Genomic DNA, 16,087 nt, shown 5'->3' with positions numbered 1-16,087 from the left:
ACGAAGGCGACGTGAGAGCCCTGACAGGCTGCGATGATGACTTCTTTCTTTGTGTGACGTCTTAAGCGTGTGGTTTGATCTGTTTTCTCTCACTGCAGGCACAGTTACTGCAGAGCTGGCAGGATCTGAACCATCTGCAGCATCTGCACACTTTTATTTCACTCACGAACTGTGCTAATTTCCAGCTCTGTATCTTTCTATTCTTGCAGACCACTAGAGTAGCTTTGCATGATTCACAACTCAAAATAAGTTCTTCTTTATCTTTGCTGCACCCTCTCAGTTCATCCACTGTCTGAAACCACATATTTGTCCCCCTCTTAAACCAGCAAAGACAAATTCATGTAAAAACATCAATACCCCATTATCTGTAACTGTAACCTCATTTAGTTGCACATCCAACCCCCGAGATGTCTCAGAATAAGAAAAATAAAGTGCAACTGCAACAATACTCCTTAGCTTTTCTACATGATCAAAAATGCTGCTGTAATAAATGAAAGAAATCTTCCAGCACAACTCTGAAACTGCAAGAAATAAATTAGAGAAAAGGTTCCAGGGGCTCATTGCCATTGAGTGGAATATTTTATACAGAAAATGTCTCCTTTTATTCATTTTTCTGTGGATACATTGTATAAAAAGAAGATGTTTTTTGTAGTCGATAGTGAGAAAACAGGAACTTTTCTGTTTTTTAATTGTTTATCTTCATTATTGTGTTATGAATAGCTGTGGGGGGAGTCTTTATTAGTAGGACAGCTGTAGGTTTAATGAAAATACAGTTAAAAGTCCTAAAACATCCAGTGGGCCGAGTAGGGGATTTTGCCAGGCTAATTCTGGCCCCCAGACCTCAGGTTTGACAACCCATCGTTCCGGTCACTCTGCGTGTCAGAGATGACCACATTGAGCCATTATAGCAGCAGAAATATGAGCAGAAATAAGAAAAAGCTAAATAAACAAATAAACAAACAGTTTTTTAAAATAAGCGATCACACATTTGGCCCATAAAGTTCATTCTCATGAAATGCAAAGTTGTTGCCATGACAGCAGAAAAAGCAGTGAAAGATGATGCGTATCACCGAAAAACAGCTGCAGTTTGTAAAACGTGTTCAACAACACTACAGATCGGCTCACAGTTCATCCTTCTGAGTCATGCTGCCAAACAACATTATGACCTTTGACCCTGTGGATATAATGTTATCCATACACCATGTTGCTGCAGTGCTTCCTGAGTTGCAATGTAGTTTATCAGGGCCACAAGCCCTTTGTTCTTTGCCACATGTTGCTGTGCAGTGCTGTCTGCGTTTAATCACCTGGCTGTGATAAATGACAAATTTTCCCAAAAGGAAACAATAAAAGTGAATCGATTATGTCCAATCGGTTCATCGTTGAGTCCAAGTGGATGCTTGTGCCTCCTTAAAAAAGAAAAAAATATTCTTAAGGTAATCCTGAGTTATAACATCGATGATTAGAGACGCACAACCTGGAAACATCAAACCTGTGACCACGTCTGTCACGGGCACAGAGCCGTAATGAAAGCAGCAGGAACCTGATGCGATGGAAGGAAACGTTATTCAAAGCACGATGTCCAACAAGGCAGAAGAAAGAAGCCATGTGGAAAAGATGAAACATCCACAATTATGATAAGTGGCCAGTTTCAGTCCAAGATGTCAGCCTCTGTCTAACCTCGCTGCCTGTTACTCTGCGCTGTTTGTTAGCTCCAGCATCGTGCCCTGGAGGTCGCGGCTGAAAGGCATCACGAGGTTGTCAAAGTCCACCTTTGTCTTTGACATCAGCTGGCTGGTGGTGGGCGGCTTCCCCCAAACCTGAGACAAAAACAGTCAGAGTGAGAAGTGGAATTACACAGTCACTTCTTCAGGAACATGTGTGCACTAACGGGCTTAATGCAGGGTTGGTTTGTGCACGTTGTGACTGCTGCAACTAGCCGGCAGCAGAAGACACATTAAGCCGTCTTCTTGTAAACGGTGGAGAGGCTCACCGTCTTTGGCACAAAGGTGATGTCCACGAGTTTGGTTTTCCCAGTCGTGATGCTGGTGTTCTGCAGGACGACGCTATTTGAATCCTTCTGGGGTGGAGTCTTCTCTGCTGCTGCAGACGACGTCTCTGCTTGCACAGCGACTTTTGCAGCAGCAACCTGTAGTGAATACCAAGACTTTCAAAGCTTCTGCAGCCTCGCTGTGTTCAATACAAAGTGTCAGATTCAGGCTGGTTAAAGGCAGCTAGAGATGTCCAAATGCACAAGATTAGGTCGCTAACAATAAACGTTATGTTTGAGGATTAAAGCTCAATGGTTTTCAGTAACGGTGCAGAGGCAGGATAAAGAGTAATCCAAAGATTTAGCTGTTGCACCGAGGAAACAGAAGTACTCTGTTAAAGCACCGGACAGCTAATGTTTACTTTGGACTGAGAAAACCTGGTGAAGGAATCTGAGGAGCATCAGTAACAAAACTTATTGTGTATATAAATGTGCTACAAAAAGTATTTGCCCTGTTCCTGATTTCTTAGTTTTGCATATACAGTGGGGCAAAAAAGTATTTAGTCAGCCACCGATTGTGCAAGTTCCCCCACCTAAAATGATGACAGAGGTCAGTAATTTGCACCAGAGGTACACTTCAACTGTGAGAGACAGAATGTGAAAAAAAAAATCCATGAATCCACATGGTAGGATCTGTAAAGAATTTATTGGTAAATCAGGGTGGAAAATAAGTATTTGGTCAATAACAAAAATACAACTCAATACTTTGTAACATAACCTTTGTTGGCAATAACAGAGGTCAAACGTTTACTATAGGTCTTTACCAGGTTTGCACACACAGTAGCTGGTATTTTGGCCCATTCCTCCTGCAGATCTTCTCGAGAGCAGTGATGTTTTGGGGCTGTCGCCGAGCAACACGGACTTTCAACTCCCGCCACAGATTTTCTATGGGGTTGAGGTCTGGAGACTGGCTAGGCCACTCCAGGACTTTCAAATGCTTCTTACGGAGCCACTCCTTTGTTGCCCGGGCGGTGTGTTTTGGATCATTGTCATGTTGGAAGACCCAGCCTCGTTTCATCTTCAAAGTTCTCACTGATGGAAGGAGGTTTTGGCTCAAAATCTCACGATACATGGCCCCATTCATTCTGTCCTTAACACGGATCAGTCGTCCTGTCCCCTTGGCAGAAAAACAGCCCCATAGCATGATGTTTCCACCCCCATGCTTCACAGTAGGTATGGTGTTCTTGGGATGCAACTCAGTATTCTTCTTCCTCCAAACACAACGAGTTGAGTTTATACCAAAAAGTTCTACTTTGGTTTCATCTGACCACATGACATTCTCCCAATCCTCTGCTGTATCATCCATGTGCTCTCTGGCAAACTTCAGACAGGCCTGGACATGCACTGGCTTCAGCAGCGGAACACGTCTGGCACTGCGGGATTTGATTCCCTGCCGTTGTAGTGTGTTACTGATGGTGACCTTTGTTACTTTGGTCCCAGCTCTCTGCAGGTCATTCACCAGGTCCCCCCGTGTGGTTCTGGGATCTTTGCTCACCGTTCTCATGATCATTTTGACCCCACGGGATGAGATCTTGCGTGGAGCCCCAGATCGAGGGAGATTATCAGTGGTCTTGTATGTCTTCCATTTTCTGATGATTGCTCCCACAGTTGATTTTTTCACACCAAGCTGCTTGCCTATTGTAGATTCACTCTTCCCAGTCTGGTGCAGGTCTACAATACTTTTCCTGGTGTCCTTCGAAAGCTCTTTGGTCTTGGCCATGGCGGAGTTTGGAGTCTGACTGTTTGAGGCTGTGGACAGGTGTCTTTTATACAGATGATGAGTTCAAACAGGTGCCATTCATACAGGTAACGAGTGGGGGACAGAAAAGCTTCTTACAGAAGACGTTACAGGTCTGTGAGAGCCTGAGATTTTCCTTGTTTGAGGTGACCAAATACTTATTTTCCACCCTAATTTACGAATAAATTCTTTACAAATCCTACCATGTGGATTCATGGATTTTTTTTCACATTCTGTCTCTCACAGTTGAAGTGTACCTCTGGTGCAAATTACTGACCTCTGTCATCATTTTAAGTGGGGGAACTTGCACAATCGGTGGCTGACTAAATACTTTTTTGCCCCACTGTATGTCACACTTACATGGCTCGGATGTTTCAGATGAGAAACAAAGTCCCTGACATCCGTCTTGAGAAGGTTACAAAGCCACTTGTAAGGCTTTGGGACTCCAGCGAACCACGATGAGAACCACTGTACACAAATGGAGAACCTTCCCAGGAGTGGGCGGCGTACCAGAATGACTCCAAAAACACATCAACGACTCATCCAGGAGGTCACAAAAGAACCCCGAGCAACAAAGAACCGCAGGCCTCACTTGTGTGTGTTAAGGTCAGAGTTCATGATTCAACAGTAAGAAGGAGACGGGGCAAAAATGAGAGTTCGAGGAGAAAACCACTGCTGACCAAAGAGAACAGAAAGGCTCATATCTACCAAAAAACACTGTGATGAAGCTGTTGGGATAATACGCTGTGGACCGACGAGGTAAAGCTCTCGTCTGAGTCCTGTTATGCCGGCATAAAACTAGCACGGCTTTCCATGAAAAGAACATCAAACGACTGTCAAACCTGCTGAATTCAGCTCCACCAGAAAATCCTGAAGAAGCATATCTGGCCATCAGTTCGTGCGCTGCAGCTTAAGTGCGCTTGGCTTCTGCAGCAGGACAACGATCTGACACACACCAGCATGTTGGTAATTCATGTTCAAGAACCCTCCACTGTGGCTGAATTAAAACAAAGAAGACTGTTGCTCCACAGTGAAGGATCCACAGTGAAGGATCCACAGTGAAGGATCCACTGCTCGTTATCACTGACTGCAGTTGTTGTCACGGTTGACACTTAGTAGCTTTAGGAGGCAATGACTTTTCCACACAGCTCCACGTAGGATCATTTAGTTGAATGAATATTTACTCAGGTTATCGTCGTCTAATATTAACATTTGTTTGATGATCTGAAAACATGTTATTGTGACAAATAAGAAATCAGGAAAGGGGCAAATAATTATCCACAGAACTGTGAACTTTACGAGATATGACTTCCTGCCAGATGTTTGCATCACTGCTACCTGCTGCTGATGTGATCCTGCCTCTGGATGGTACCAAGTTAGACTGAACTGAAGGTCCTGTGAAGCTGCAGCTGGAGATCATCTAGGCCTGCTTTAAGCAATTTGCATCGATTCGAGTGTTTCTTTTTGTCGGCCATCATCGTCAGGTGTTCAGCCTATCTGCCGCCACCGCTGTGTCAGTGTGTCATCGCAATAATGAATGTTTATCACTGGCATTGTCAAAGCATACGCAGGAAAACTGTCTGCAGGCTGCAGGATGTGAAACTTGAGCTTTGCCAACTGCATGTCAAAAAAGGCTATCATCTGATTGGCCAGGACTGTGGCTAAGCTGGATATTGACGGCTGCTGTTTTTGTAAAACCCTGTCTACATGTGAGGCGCGGTCATGGGAAGAATTTGCTGCTACACCAATCGTTCTGCACAAAGGCCCATTATTAACTTAATCACCGATCACACGGGTGTTGATGTTCTCATCAGGATGTTCTGGCGTTCACCACAGACGCTGCAGAGCTCTGTGCTGTTTGTGTGAGCTTGTTATCAGGTAATCATCGGCTCTGCTGGCATCAAACTGCCTTTCCCATCCCCTAGCTGCTCTGTGTGTGTGTGTGTGTGTGTGTGTGTGTGTGTGTGTGTGTGCGTGCGTCCTATATTTCTTAGTGTAATTATTCTTTCATTGACAAACATTAATTTTTTTGTTCACATGTAACTAATTTTTAAAGACAAACAAGAGCAACATGCAGTCGGGTACTGAGAGTGGTGTACTTCCCACAGAAGCCCCCACATGTTCCCACGGCTGTGGTTAGAGGGTAGGACGACCACAGGGCTTCTTCTGAATCACTCACAGTGCTGAAGGTGCATGATTTACAGAGAGTTTGTGAATTCCAGTGGGCCTGATGAGGATTATTACCCTTTATTGTAGAAAACAGTGAAAGCAGCTCATACCGCCTCCGACCGAGCTCAGAGAAAAACGCTCCGTGATTCGTCGGCTCGCTGTGTGACAGATATTTTCATTGAATTATAAATACTCCTGATTATTTATGAACGCGTCACAAACACCTGCTGCTTTCAGGGTCTTAATGACAACATCAATACATCTGAACCGACTGTGACCTGGTTACAGGGAATACAAAGCTAAACACCAGCTCGGTGTAGCTGTAACCAAACACATGTGGTGTCATTTGCGTACGAGTGCCCAGCTTTAAGTAATCGGCTCCCTTTGCAGGCTCGGGTTTCCCTGCTGCTACGAGGGAGAAGAGAGCAACACCAGCGTGTGTCCTTTTACATGATTTAGAGGTCATGATGGGGATCAGGAGACAGAGCGGGCTGTCTCTGTGGCCCAGACGCTGATCCCAGAGCTGCCCCTGCTGCATACATCAGCGTGGGAGTGTGAAAGAGCACTGAGGCCCAGGAAAACGCACTTGTGTGGTGAAAATGCTGTGAACGCTCAAACAGAGGAGAAAAGCACTATATCAGAACCAAGACTTGCTATATTCCTATAGTACAGAGTGAACATTAGATACAGTTTAGAGAAACAAAGATAACAGGGAAAGTCTGAAGGCAAACGATTTTAATGTGTTTCAAAGGTCTCCTTTAAGTCGTAGATTATTTGTGTACCTTGGCTTTAGGCTTTTTAGCTTCGGCCTCCTTTCCTTTTGCTTTGTCCTTTGGTTTAGGCAGAGAATCCATCTTTTGTTTGACCAAGTCGATTATCACAGGGTTTGCAAAATCTCTGGCAACATCAAGGCAGCTTTGCTCTGTACAGAAGTAAAATCGGCAGTTAAACGAGACATGGTGATTCTAAAGTGGCCATAGATGTGAAAGTGCTACGATGTAGGGTTGTAGTCAATGGGCCTATAAAGACAGGATATGAATGCTGGTACGTTATACATCGCCACAAAGGAGACCTGTAGAGTAAATGCTGATGGAGAGTTAAAGAGTAATTATACAAAATCACGTGTTTCCATTGTGGCATTATAAGAAAAAGGTACAAAGGCTTTGAACTACGTCACACCTCTCTTGTTCTCTGCAAGCACACTGGCACCCGCCTCGATGAGGAAATCCACACAGGACACTCGAGACGTCTCAATGGCCCTCATGAGGGGCGTGGCTCCGCCCAGGGCCGGGGCATCGACGTTAGCTCCAGCATTCACCAGAAGTTCAATGAGTTCCCGCTGCCCGGCGTACGCCGCATGGTGGAGGGGGGTCCAGAAGAACTGGTCACACACGTTCACATCAGCCCTGTCACAGACAGTGATGTCAGGGTTTAAGGCGTGTATTAGTATTTAGGCCCATTCTTTGGCTCGGATCAGCAGCCACCAGAAAACACCAGAAAAAGTCAGTTTGCTTCTGTGTGCGTGCTTTGTGATACAAAGCTAAAGAAACGGGTAAAAAATATTGAAAATATTAATTTGGCTTTTATTGTAAAGCCACAGAAAAAACAAACGGCACTGAAATCAGAACATGAACTTTCTCACCCCTTGCTGAGGAGGTACTGAGCCGTCTCATAGCTGCCAGTGGAGCACGCGACCATCAGCGGCGTCTTGTAAAACTCATCCTGAACGTCCACCGGCACCCCTTCACTGAAGGCCTGGTCCAGAGACTCCAGATCATTGGTTCTCACGCAGGAGTTCACGTTGACGTAGACCGGCGGTGGCTTGTGTATGTACCATCCTGAGTCGTTCATCACCGGATGCACTGGCGGGTGAGCCGGGTCGAATCGGAGGACGTCCGAGCAGTTAAAATAGGAGCTGATCATGAAGCTGGGTGGGCCTCCGTCTGCTCGTCGGGGCTTCAGCTCCGGTGGGAGGGTGCAAACGGGCATGGGGAGAACAAACGGACCCTTCTTCTTCTTCTTGCCCCCTTTTTTTCCCTTTCCCCCCTTTTTCTTCTTAGGCATATACGAGGAGAGGCGGAACGGTTTCTTGATGTACTTGACTCCTCTGATGAAGTCACTGATGTTGACGTCTCCTCCATGGGCTGAGATGACTGCTTGGATCCGGTCTGGTTCAACTGGAGCTTGTAGCTCCTCTAATACAGAAATAAACCTCTCTGCAGTAACTGTGTCTGATTTGTCGCCAAAGGCTTTCCACAGTTCGGCTTCATACTCTTGAGACCAGTCGTGGAGAGTCAGTGCCCAGAGCTCTGACATCTGCCCGGTGCCGCTGGGATCGCTGCCTTTTCCCTGCTTCCTCTCCGCCTTCCGGAGCTCCTTGGCTACTGCGTTGTGACCGCAATCTTTGGCAATCTGATGCGGCAGCAAACCTTCCCGGTTCTTCAGTTTAGGGTTACAACCTGACCACAGAGCAGAGGTTATATAAACACACGGCAGAATGTCCTCAGGACTGTGGTTGCAGCTATAGTATCATACCAGAGATATGCAGACACAGAGGGGAGAACACTGATCCTCCAATCTGTTATAAAAATACTGAGGAGAAGAATTCGAAATTCAGTTCTGGAGTTTACCCAGAACCCAGTCCAAGCAGTGAGGAGACGTCAACATGGGACAAATGTACTGTCTGACATCCTGATAACAGCGAATTACACAAGTCCAGCCTAGAAGTCACAAATGCATGAACGTGGGATGTTTCCAATACAAGAGAGGGTTTAATATGCGCGTTGAAGGACAGAAATGTCTCCAAATCAGCTTAAGAAACATGAGTGATGGGACAGATTTGTCCCCAGCTGGGCAGCAAACAGTCCAAAAAGACCTCTGATCACACAGGAAGCTGACAACGCGCTAAAACCAACACACAATGACAGGTGTGGTGAGCAGCAGGCGTGCACAAGCTGGTAATTATGGACAATACTTCCACGTGTGAACATGAAAAAAGCAGGGGGACTGTGTTATTATGTTAATCTCTGAAACGACTGTGCGTTTGATCATAAAACGACAGTTTGATCCATATTTATAGCAGCTGGGAAATCCCCGTGTGTGATCAAACGAGACGTGCTCGTGTATCAAAGAAACCAGAACAGAATCAGAAATGTGCTCGACTCTTCCACACGCGTGTAAATGTGCTCGACTCTTCCACACGCGTGTAAATGAAATGACATTTCAACATTTTGGCAGTAACGTGGAGCGTGCTCCTTTACGTTTCCATGTATACGAACACTACTACAAACGGAGGGTAACATATTGAAATCATCGTACCGTAAAAAGGTACCGTAGAGCAGTTTTTGGAACGAACTGAAACTCCCATATTCCAAATAGAGTCCTGTTCCCCTTTTAAACTTGAAAATATTCAGTGTAACCGTCAGCATTCCTCTCACAGGCCATGCATATGAATCATTACACAGTTTGGGTATACAATACTTACGTAGCAATACCTCAAAAACACCGTGATCAACAATAATGTGACAGCCTCATGAACACGCACTCACAGAGGCGACGCCTACAGAAGGTGAGGCAGGTGCTGAGAAGACAGCAATAAGATGTGAGCCAGTACAGACGTACGGCCATCATCACGGCCACATAAGTGTCATAGATGCTTAGGTGGGACCCTGGGAACGCAGTCCAGCACCTTTGGGCTCTACGAGAGAGAGGGAGGGGATCAGAGCGACAAGCCAGAAGCAACCATGAATACATGGCCCCCACCCCCACCCACAAGATGAGCTGCTACAACAGTGCCTTAGGTAGCTGAGGAGCTAACAGGAGGAGGAGAAACAGGAGGACAAAGCCCCTGCATGGGCTAGACAGAGGAGGTGGCTGACATCAATAAATCCTACCAGAGGTTAGAAGAGCTCGGCCTAAAGGACTCCACAGAGTCATGGCGGCGCAGACAGACAGCTGCTGACGACCAACCACACAGAGCTGTGGCCGATAAAGAGCACAAGGCTGCAGACGCGACAATCCTAGCTTACTGTAATATTGGGAAGAAGTCCGATGGGCGGAAAGAACAGCTGGAGATGTGAAAGGTCAAGTCCAAAGTGGTCCCAGTGGCTAGAACAGCGAGTCCAGCAGATTCCAGGCATCAGAGGTCTGAGGAATGACCGAGACGCTCGAGCAGAGCACACGTCATGGTGGTTTTTATTTACCTCGTTCAACAGTAAGTATTACGATGAGCCCTTTTTACTTAAGTATTCAGTTTGTTTCCCTGTTTGTCAAACACCAACACACACATTTAAGACTCGGAGCCGATTGCAATGCTCTGTGACCAGCTTTCTCCTCATGTACATTTTGAGTAATAGCTGCTGTGCTCTCCTCCTGCGTTTCAGCGTTAGCCTACAAGTGACATCAGACTGAAATTACTGAACGTAATGTTGATATGAGCTTTAAATATCTGCACAGTCGGGCTCCTATTAAGGCATCAGCAGGAGTGACAGGCCTCATCACAGAAGAAGACTTTAAAGAGTACACTACCTCTCTGTGCCAGGAACTTGCAGCAGTTTGCATTGCCCGAGGCAGCAGCGTAGTGTAAGGCTGTGCAGTCCTTAAGGCTCATCGCACTCATGTCTGCTGAGTATGCAGACAGCACCTGAAGCACCTGAACACAGCCCAGAGCAACACGTTAGACGAGCCTAAATCCGAGGTGCTGCTTACACTAACAGTGGGTCGCTGTCATTTTAATTCAGCTTCCAGGACAAAGTAGAATAAGACCTAATAGATACAGCTTAACTTTGCATGTTATTGCCATTTCAAAAGATGTCAGCTATTATATATGAGCAGCTACTACACCTCAAAAAAGCCCCCCATGGCAGCATAGTGGACGGCTGTGAGCCGCTTCCTGTCAGAGGCGTTGGGGTCTCCGCCCATCCTGATTATAGCTCTAACAAGCGGCAGGGACCCTGCTTTGCCTGCCTCCATCAACGCTGTGACTCCAGTTTTCTGAGCAGAGGGGAAGAGAGGAGAGGAAAGGCTTCAGCTCCAACAGACTGTCTTCAAAACGCAGGTCTCACAGTCCCTGTTGTTTACCTGGTGTGCCGCATTGGGGTCTGCCCCGGCATTCAGCATAATGAGGCACAGGGGGGTGCACTCCTGGGCCTTTTCACACATCAGCTGAAAGACATGCATCCCCTGCACTGACACGCTGTTGGCATCGGCTCCGCACTTAAGCAACACCTGCAGGCAGCGGCAGTGGCGTTTGGTGGGGTAGATGCAGTAGAACAGCACATCTGAGTCACAGCGTGGGTGCAAAAGTTTAGGAAAAGCTCATGAGACAGAAGAAGCAAGTAAGCGTCAACAATAAAGCTGTACATCAGTGTAATCAGACTACTTTGATAGCTAAGCACTTAAGACCTAAATGCTGTTTCAAATATTAATGTGGACCCTCCGTCTAATCCAGTGTTTGCAGTCCTTCGCAGCTATCAGCGAGCTAACTCTGCCAAGTCAAATCAAGCCATCTTCATTTCTACTGCAAAATTAAAAGCGAGGAAACTTTCGGGAAACTTTGCTCTGACAGAGAGCTTCCACGCTTCCAGCACCGAGCACAGCTGCTAACTGCTGGTGGATCAAACTGCTGTAAAAGGAGGGAGGGCAGGATGCTGTGTTTTACTTTCCCCACTCTGATTATTCCCACATTACTCCATATTCCTGACACGACGGATAACACAAACAGGTGTGTGTGACTACTGAAGCTCAGCCTGCTGTGAGCACTGAGGCCAGGCTGAACAAAACCCCAGGGAGAGCTGGGTCGTATCAAGTTGCTCAGCGTGTTTCACAGGAGACGATCATTAGGACTTGATCTGTAATTAGACGTGTCCATGTGGCATGACACACAAACAAAACCTCATATGGCTCTTCACACATGTGTACATACATCATACAGTATGTAAATTATGCACACGTCAGGAAGCATTCAATCACTCAGCCTTGATCTACCTCTCAAAGGAGAGCCAGTTAGAGTAATCGCTACCACAGACACACTGTAATGGGGTCATTATCACGATTACTTCAACGAGCTCCTTCAGAAGACCTTTGTGCGCTCTGATTGGAGTTGTCTGGGATACCACCTCCTCATCAATATCTAAAGAGACAAACTCTGCATGTTCATGAGCGGAAAGACGCCGCAAGCGATCCAGCTGACCTAACTTGAGATGGAAACGCCCCCATTTGGGAAACTGAGACTCAAATGAGAATACATACATTTAAAGCAAACCATCTGATACACTTGGCACACAGTGAATGAGCTTCATTTGTGCAGGAACTTTTAAACAAATATGACATATCGCAAACAAAAAAGCTCTGAAATTCAACTCTCACGTGTTCCTGTGATAATATCAGCCTTGATCATTCTGCAGCTGTTAAATGCTACAAAATATTTTTGTTTCAAAACTTTATTTAATCAGAAAGCAAAAAGCTGCAGCTTTAGAGTCTCTTTGTTTAAAACGATCGTGGGATAAACCTGCATCCGCACAGGAAGCGATTAGCTTCCCAAACCTTACTTTGTAGGTAACAGTCGGCTGTTAACGGACAGACTCCCATCACCTAAGTAACTTCTAATGTATTTACTTCCCTGTTAGCTGTCAGCCACCAGCATCCTGCGCTCTCAGTGCCAGCTGAAGTTGAGAAAGACTCAGACTTCTTTCTCATTGCCATAGTTTTTTCACCCATAGTCACTTTACGTCGCCAGATGTGACTGAATTTCTCTCGAGTTGCCAAGTCGTTGAAAATCACCCACTGTGTGGTTAAAGCTAAGGGAGACAAAGATAGGCATCAATGTCCCTCTAAAAGTGAGCATCGCCATTGGGCTGAGCCCTTGAAATGCCTCTGGGTTCTTATTGTGAAAACTTATTTGAATTGTGTGACAGCTGCAATTCTGAACTAGACATCTGAAGAAAACCCTGCTGTTTACCACCATATACACACTACATGAACAAAAGTGGGCCGCCTACACCTGTACCATCGGCCATAGAAACTCATGCCACGAAGCTTTAGTGTGTTTGAAATCCCGTAACTGTTCTGTCAGTGCAGTGTTGCTAAACCTACACAGAGATTATAAATAGTAATGCCTTTAGTTTTGAACTCACTTTTGCCCTCTACATCCAGGAGCCTCAGGTTGGCTTCGCTGTGGGCCAAAAGAGACACAATGGGATGGTTGCCCAGCTCAGCAGCTAACATAATCGGAGCGCGGCCCCTTTTGTCCTGCACGTTAGGATCTGCTCCCTTGGAGAGGAGGAAGGTGACGAGCTCTGCGAGGAGAAAAAGAGAAAGCAGAAACAATCCGGAGACAGATCATATTTGGGCTTGTGGTAAATTCTCAGACCAACTGGGCTTGATGCAGATTATGTTTAAAAGTAACTGGAAATACATGTTTATACCCCATGTCCTCTTTCCCCAGTGTTACTGCAGGCAGTGATTAAGATGTTTAGCAAACTTAATAACATCCATTTTCCATTGCGCTGCCGTTTTTGAGAACTCTACATGCTGCCACAAATCTCTGTGGACATATTTTCTTTGGTAAGTAATGCGGCATGCAAACAAAGACACAAAGACTAAATTCACTCGCTGGGCCCACGTCCTCATTTTAGGTTTGACAGCGTTTTAGTAGGTAAAAGTGATGCTTTGACATGAATTGAGCTGCAGTTTGGGGAAGGCCTCGAAGGGGACGGCTCCCGGGCCTGGCAGATCCCCGTGGACTAAATAGAAATGAAGAAGTTAAAGAATTGAGAACAAGGAGGGAGGGACGGTGGGGCACGTAAACGACAATGAACAGTTTGCAGAACTGGCGGAACCTATACAGATGACAACCGGAAGGAGCGTGTTTGGAGGCGTGGTCCCGCTCCTGAAATTCCGATATCTCCAATGAAATAACCTGTACTGTAAATACCCACAGTATTTGAGCTGAACAAACATAGCACTCGTCCAACCAAATGTGTCTGATTGTTGCAAAGGAATGAGTCTGCCACAGCCAACCCACAGGCATACATTACCTAGGTTGTTGGCTGAAACTGCCACGTGGAGCACCCCCACGCCGTCCTTCGGCTCTGTGAGACTGATGAGGTCTTCCGCCCCGAGCTGCACCATCTTCTCTATCTGTGCCGTATCCCCTTCATGGACCAGCTGAAGCAGGCGGTAGATCTGCAGGGTCTGCAGGCGGCCCTCTGCCACTCTGCTGCTCATTGTGGACTCACTGAATGCTGGTATGAAATAGGAGCTTTCTAACATGCACGCAAATATTTGGTTCTAACATGTTTTAATTGAATTACAATTTTTAGGTGCTTTCTTTTCCTCTGAAAAACTGCAGTTTAAATAAGCTAGTTGTTCATGTTACCCATGTGAATGGCGACTTTCATACAAAGTGGCCCAGTGCTTTTTCTGGTCTCTTTAAGACAAACATCACCACAGTACATGAAAAATAAAGTCACGAGTATTGTTAAAAATCTGTCAGTACAGACGCATAAACCCTCAAGCTCATCACGCACCTGCACGCAGACACGCACGGGTTACACGGGCTCCCCTTGTTTGACAGACACTTGCTGCTGTGGTCCACAAACCCAGGCTTGGTCAGCGAGAGGGTCCCGTCTGTACCTGCTTTTCCTCCCAGGCTTTTCACTTTTCTGTGCGGGCCGTTAGAAGGAAACAAAGTCGGCTCCATGGCAACGGAACGCGCGAAAATCCCGGGCAGGACCTCGTGCCCTCGGCAGCGTCTGATGCTGCTTTCAGGGTCTCTCGATAAGCTCGGCAATACTGAAATTGTCGTAAATGAAAGCGTCACCACTTTGCTTCCATTTCCCCAAATGGATTATTTTATTTTTTCAAAATTGTCAAAAGTTAATGACAAAGTTAAAATCGTTTGCTTGAAATACTTGCAAACTGACTAAAAATAACAGATCATGTACATGAGTATTCACAGCCTTTGCCATGACACTCAAGGTTGGCATCATGTTCATCCTGTCTCCACTGATCATCTGTCAGATGTTTTCTGTTGGAAAAGCACACACCTGTATAAATCAGGTCACAAAGTTGACAGTGCATGTCAGAGCACTAACCAAGCCATGAAGTCCAAGGAATTGGACAATCCCAAACCTCCGAGACAAGATTGTATGGAGGCACTGATCTGGGGAAGGTTACAGAAAAAGGTCTGCAGTTTTGAAGGTCTGACTGAGCTCAGTGTCCTCCAACATCTGTAAATAGAAGACGTTTGGAACCAGCAGGACTAGAGCTGGCTATCAAGCCAATCTGAGCAATCAGGGTAGAAGGGCCTTAGTCAGAGGTTTTAGAGAACCTGACAGAACTCCAGCGTTGCTCCGTGGAGAGAGGAGAACCTTCCAGAAGGACAACCATTTCTGCACCACCAGAAGTTTCTCCACCAATCAGGCCTGTGTGGCTAGATGAAAGCCACTCCTCAGTAAGAGGCGAATGATTGCACGTCTGAAGTTCTCTGATCTGATGAAACGAAAATTGACCTCTTTGGCCTGACTCATGTCCTCCATCATGTCTGGAGGAAACCGGCCACCACCATCCTCACAGTGAAGCACGGTGGTGGCAGCATCATGCTGTGGGGATGTTTTTCAGCAGCGGGAAGACTAGTCAGGATCAAGGGGAAAGGAATCAAAAATGAATACAGCAATGTGCAGAGAGTCCTTGATGATAAGCTGCTCCAGAGCTCTCTGGACCTTATACTTGGGCGAAGGTTTATCTTCAAACAGGACAATGACCCCAAGTGCACATCCCAGATAACAAAGGAGTGGCTTCACTCTGTGAATGTCCAGCCAGAGGCCAGACTTGGACCTGATTGAACAGAGAGCCAAAAATGACTACGCAGCCTGGTGGGGCTTGAGTGGTTCTCCAAAGAAGGATGAGAGAAACTGCTCAAAAACAAGAGTGCTAGCTTGTAGCATCATATTCAAAGACTTTAGGCTGTGATTGCTGCTAAAGGTGCTTCAACACGATGTCGAGCAAAGTCTGTGAGTAATTATGGGCATGTAATATGTAATTATATATTTTATATACTTCCAGCAAAAATGTTTTTCACTTGTGTAGAATTTCATTTTGGAATGAGGCTATAACATAACACAAATAAGAGC

The 16,087-nt window shown here is 46.0% G+C and overlaps 1 protein-coding gene across 1 annotated transcript; it reads right to left on the bottom strand.

Moving 5' to 3' along the window:
• Positions 1–599: 599 nt before the first annotated feature.
• On the bottom strand, positions 600–14,664 carry ankef1a (ankyrin repeat and EF-hand domain containing 1a). The gene is made up of 11 exons (XM_004542307.3): positions 14,483–14,664; positions 13,991–14,197; positions 13,088–13,249; positions 11,034–11,233; positions 10,797–10,946; positions 10,482–10,605; positions 7,597–8,413; positions 7,134–7,360; positions 6,737–6,876; positions 1,991–2,146; positions 600–1,817 (listed from the first exon to the last, which is right to left on the bottom strand). Exons 2-11 carry the CDS (start codon positions 14,178–14,180, stop codon positions 1,689–1,691), a joined length of 2,295 nt encoding a protein of 764 aa, XP_004542364.1. The 5' UTR covers positions 14,181–14,197; positions 14,483–14,664; the 3' UTR covers positions 600–1,688.
• Between the last annotated feature and the right edge of the window lie 1,423 nt (positions 14,665–16,087).

The sequence above is a fragment of the Maylandia zebra genome, linkage group LG15 (assembly GCF_041146795.1).
Source record: "Maylandia zebra isolate NMK-2024a linkage group LG15, Mzebra_GT3a, whole genome shotgun sequence".
NCBI classification, from domain to species: domain Eukaryota; kingdom Metazoa; phylum Chordata; class Actinopteri; order Cichliformes; family Cichlidae; genus Maylandia; species Maylandia zebra.
Note: the sequence above shows the minus strand (reverse complement) of the source record. Positions and strands in the feature narration are given on the sequence as shown.

What these genes read in the sequence shown, in the direction of transcription:
- ankef1a (XM_004542307.3), bottom strand. Translation starts at nt 14,180, where the DNA reads ATGAGCAGCAGAGTGGCAGAGGGCCGCCTGCAGACCCTGCAGATCTAC. An exon ending in AGTTTCAGCCAACAACCTAG is followed by an intron (nt 13,250 to 13,990) that starts GTAATGTATGCC and finishes TTCTCCTCGCAG; the next exon opens with AGCTCGTCACCTTCCTCCTC. An exon ending in CAGTACCTCCTCAGCAAGGG is followed by an intron (nt 7,361 to 7,596) that starts GTGAGAAAGTTC and finishes TGTCTGTGACAG; the next exon opens with GGCTGATGTGAACGTGTGTG.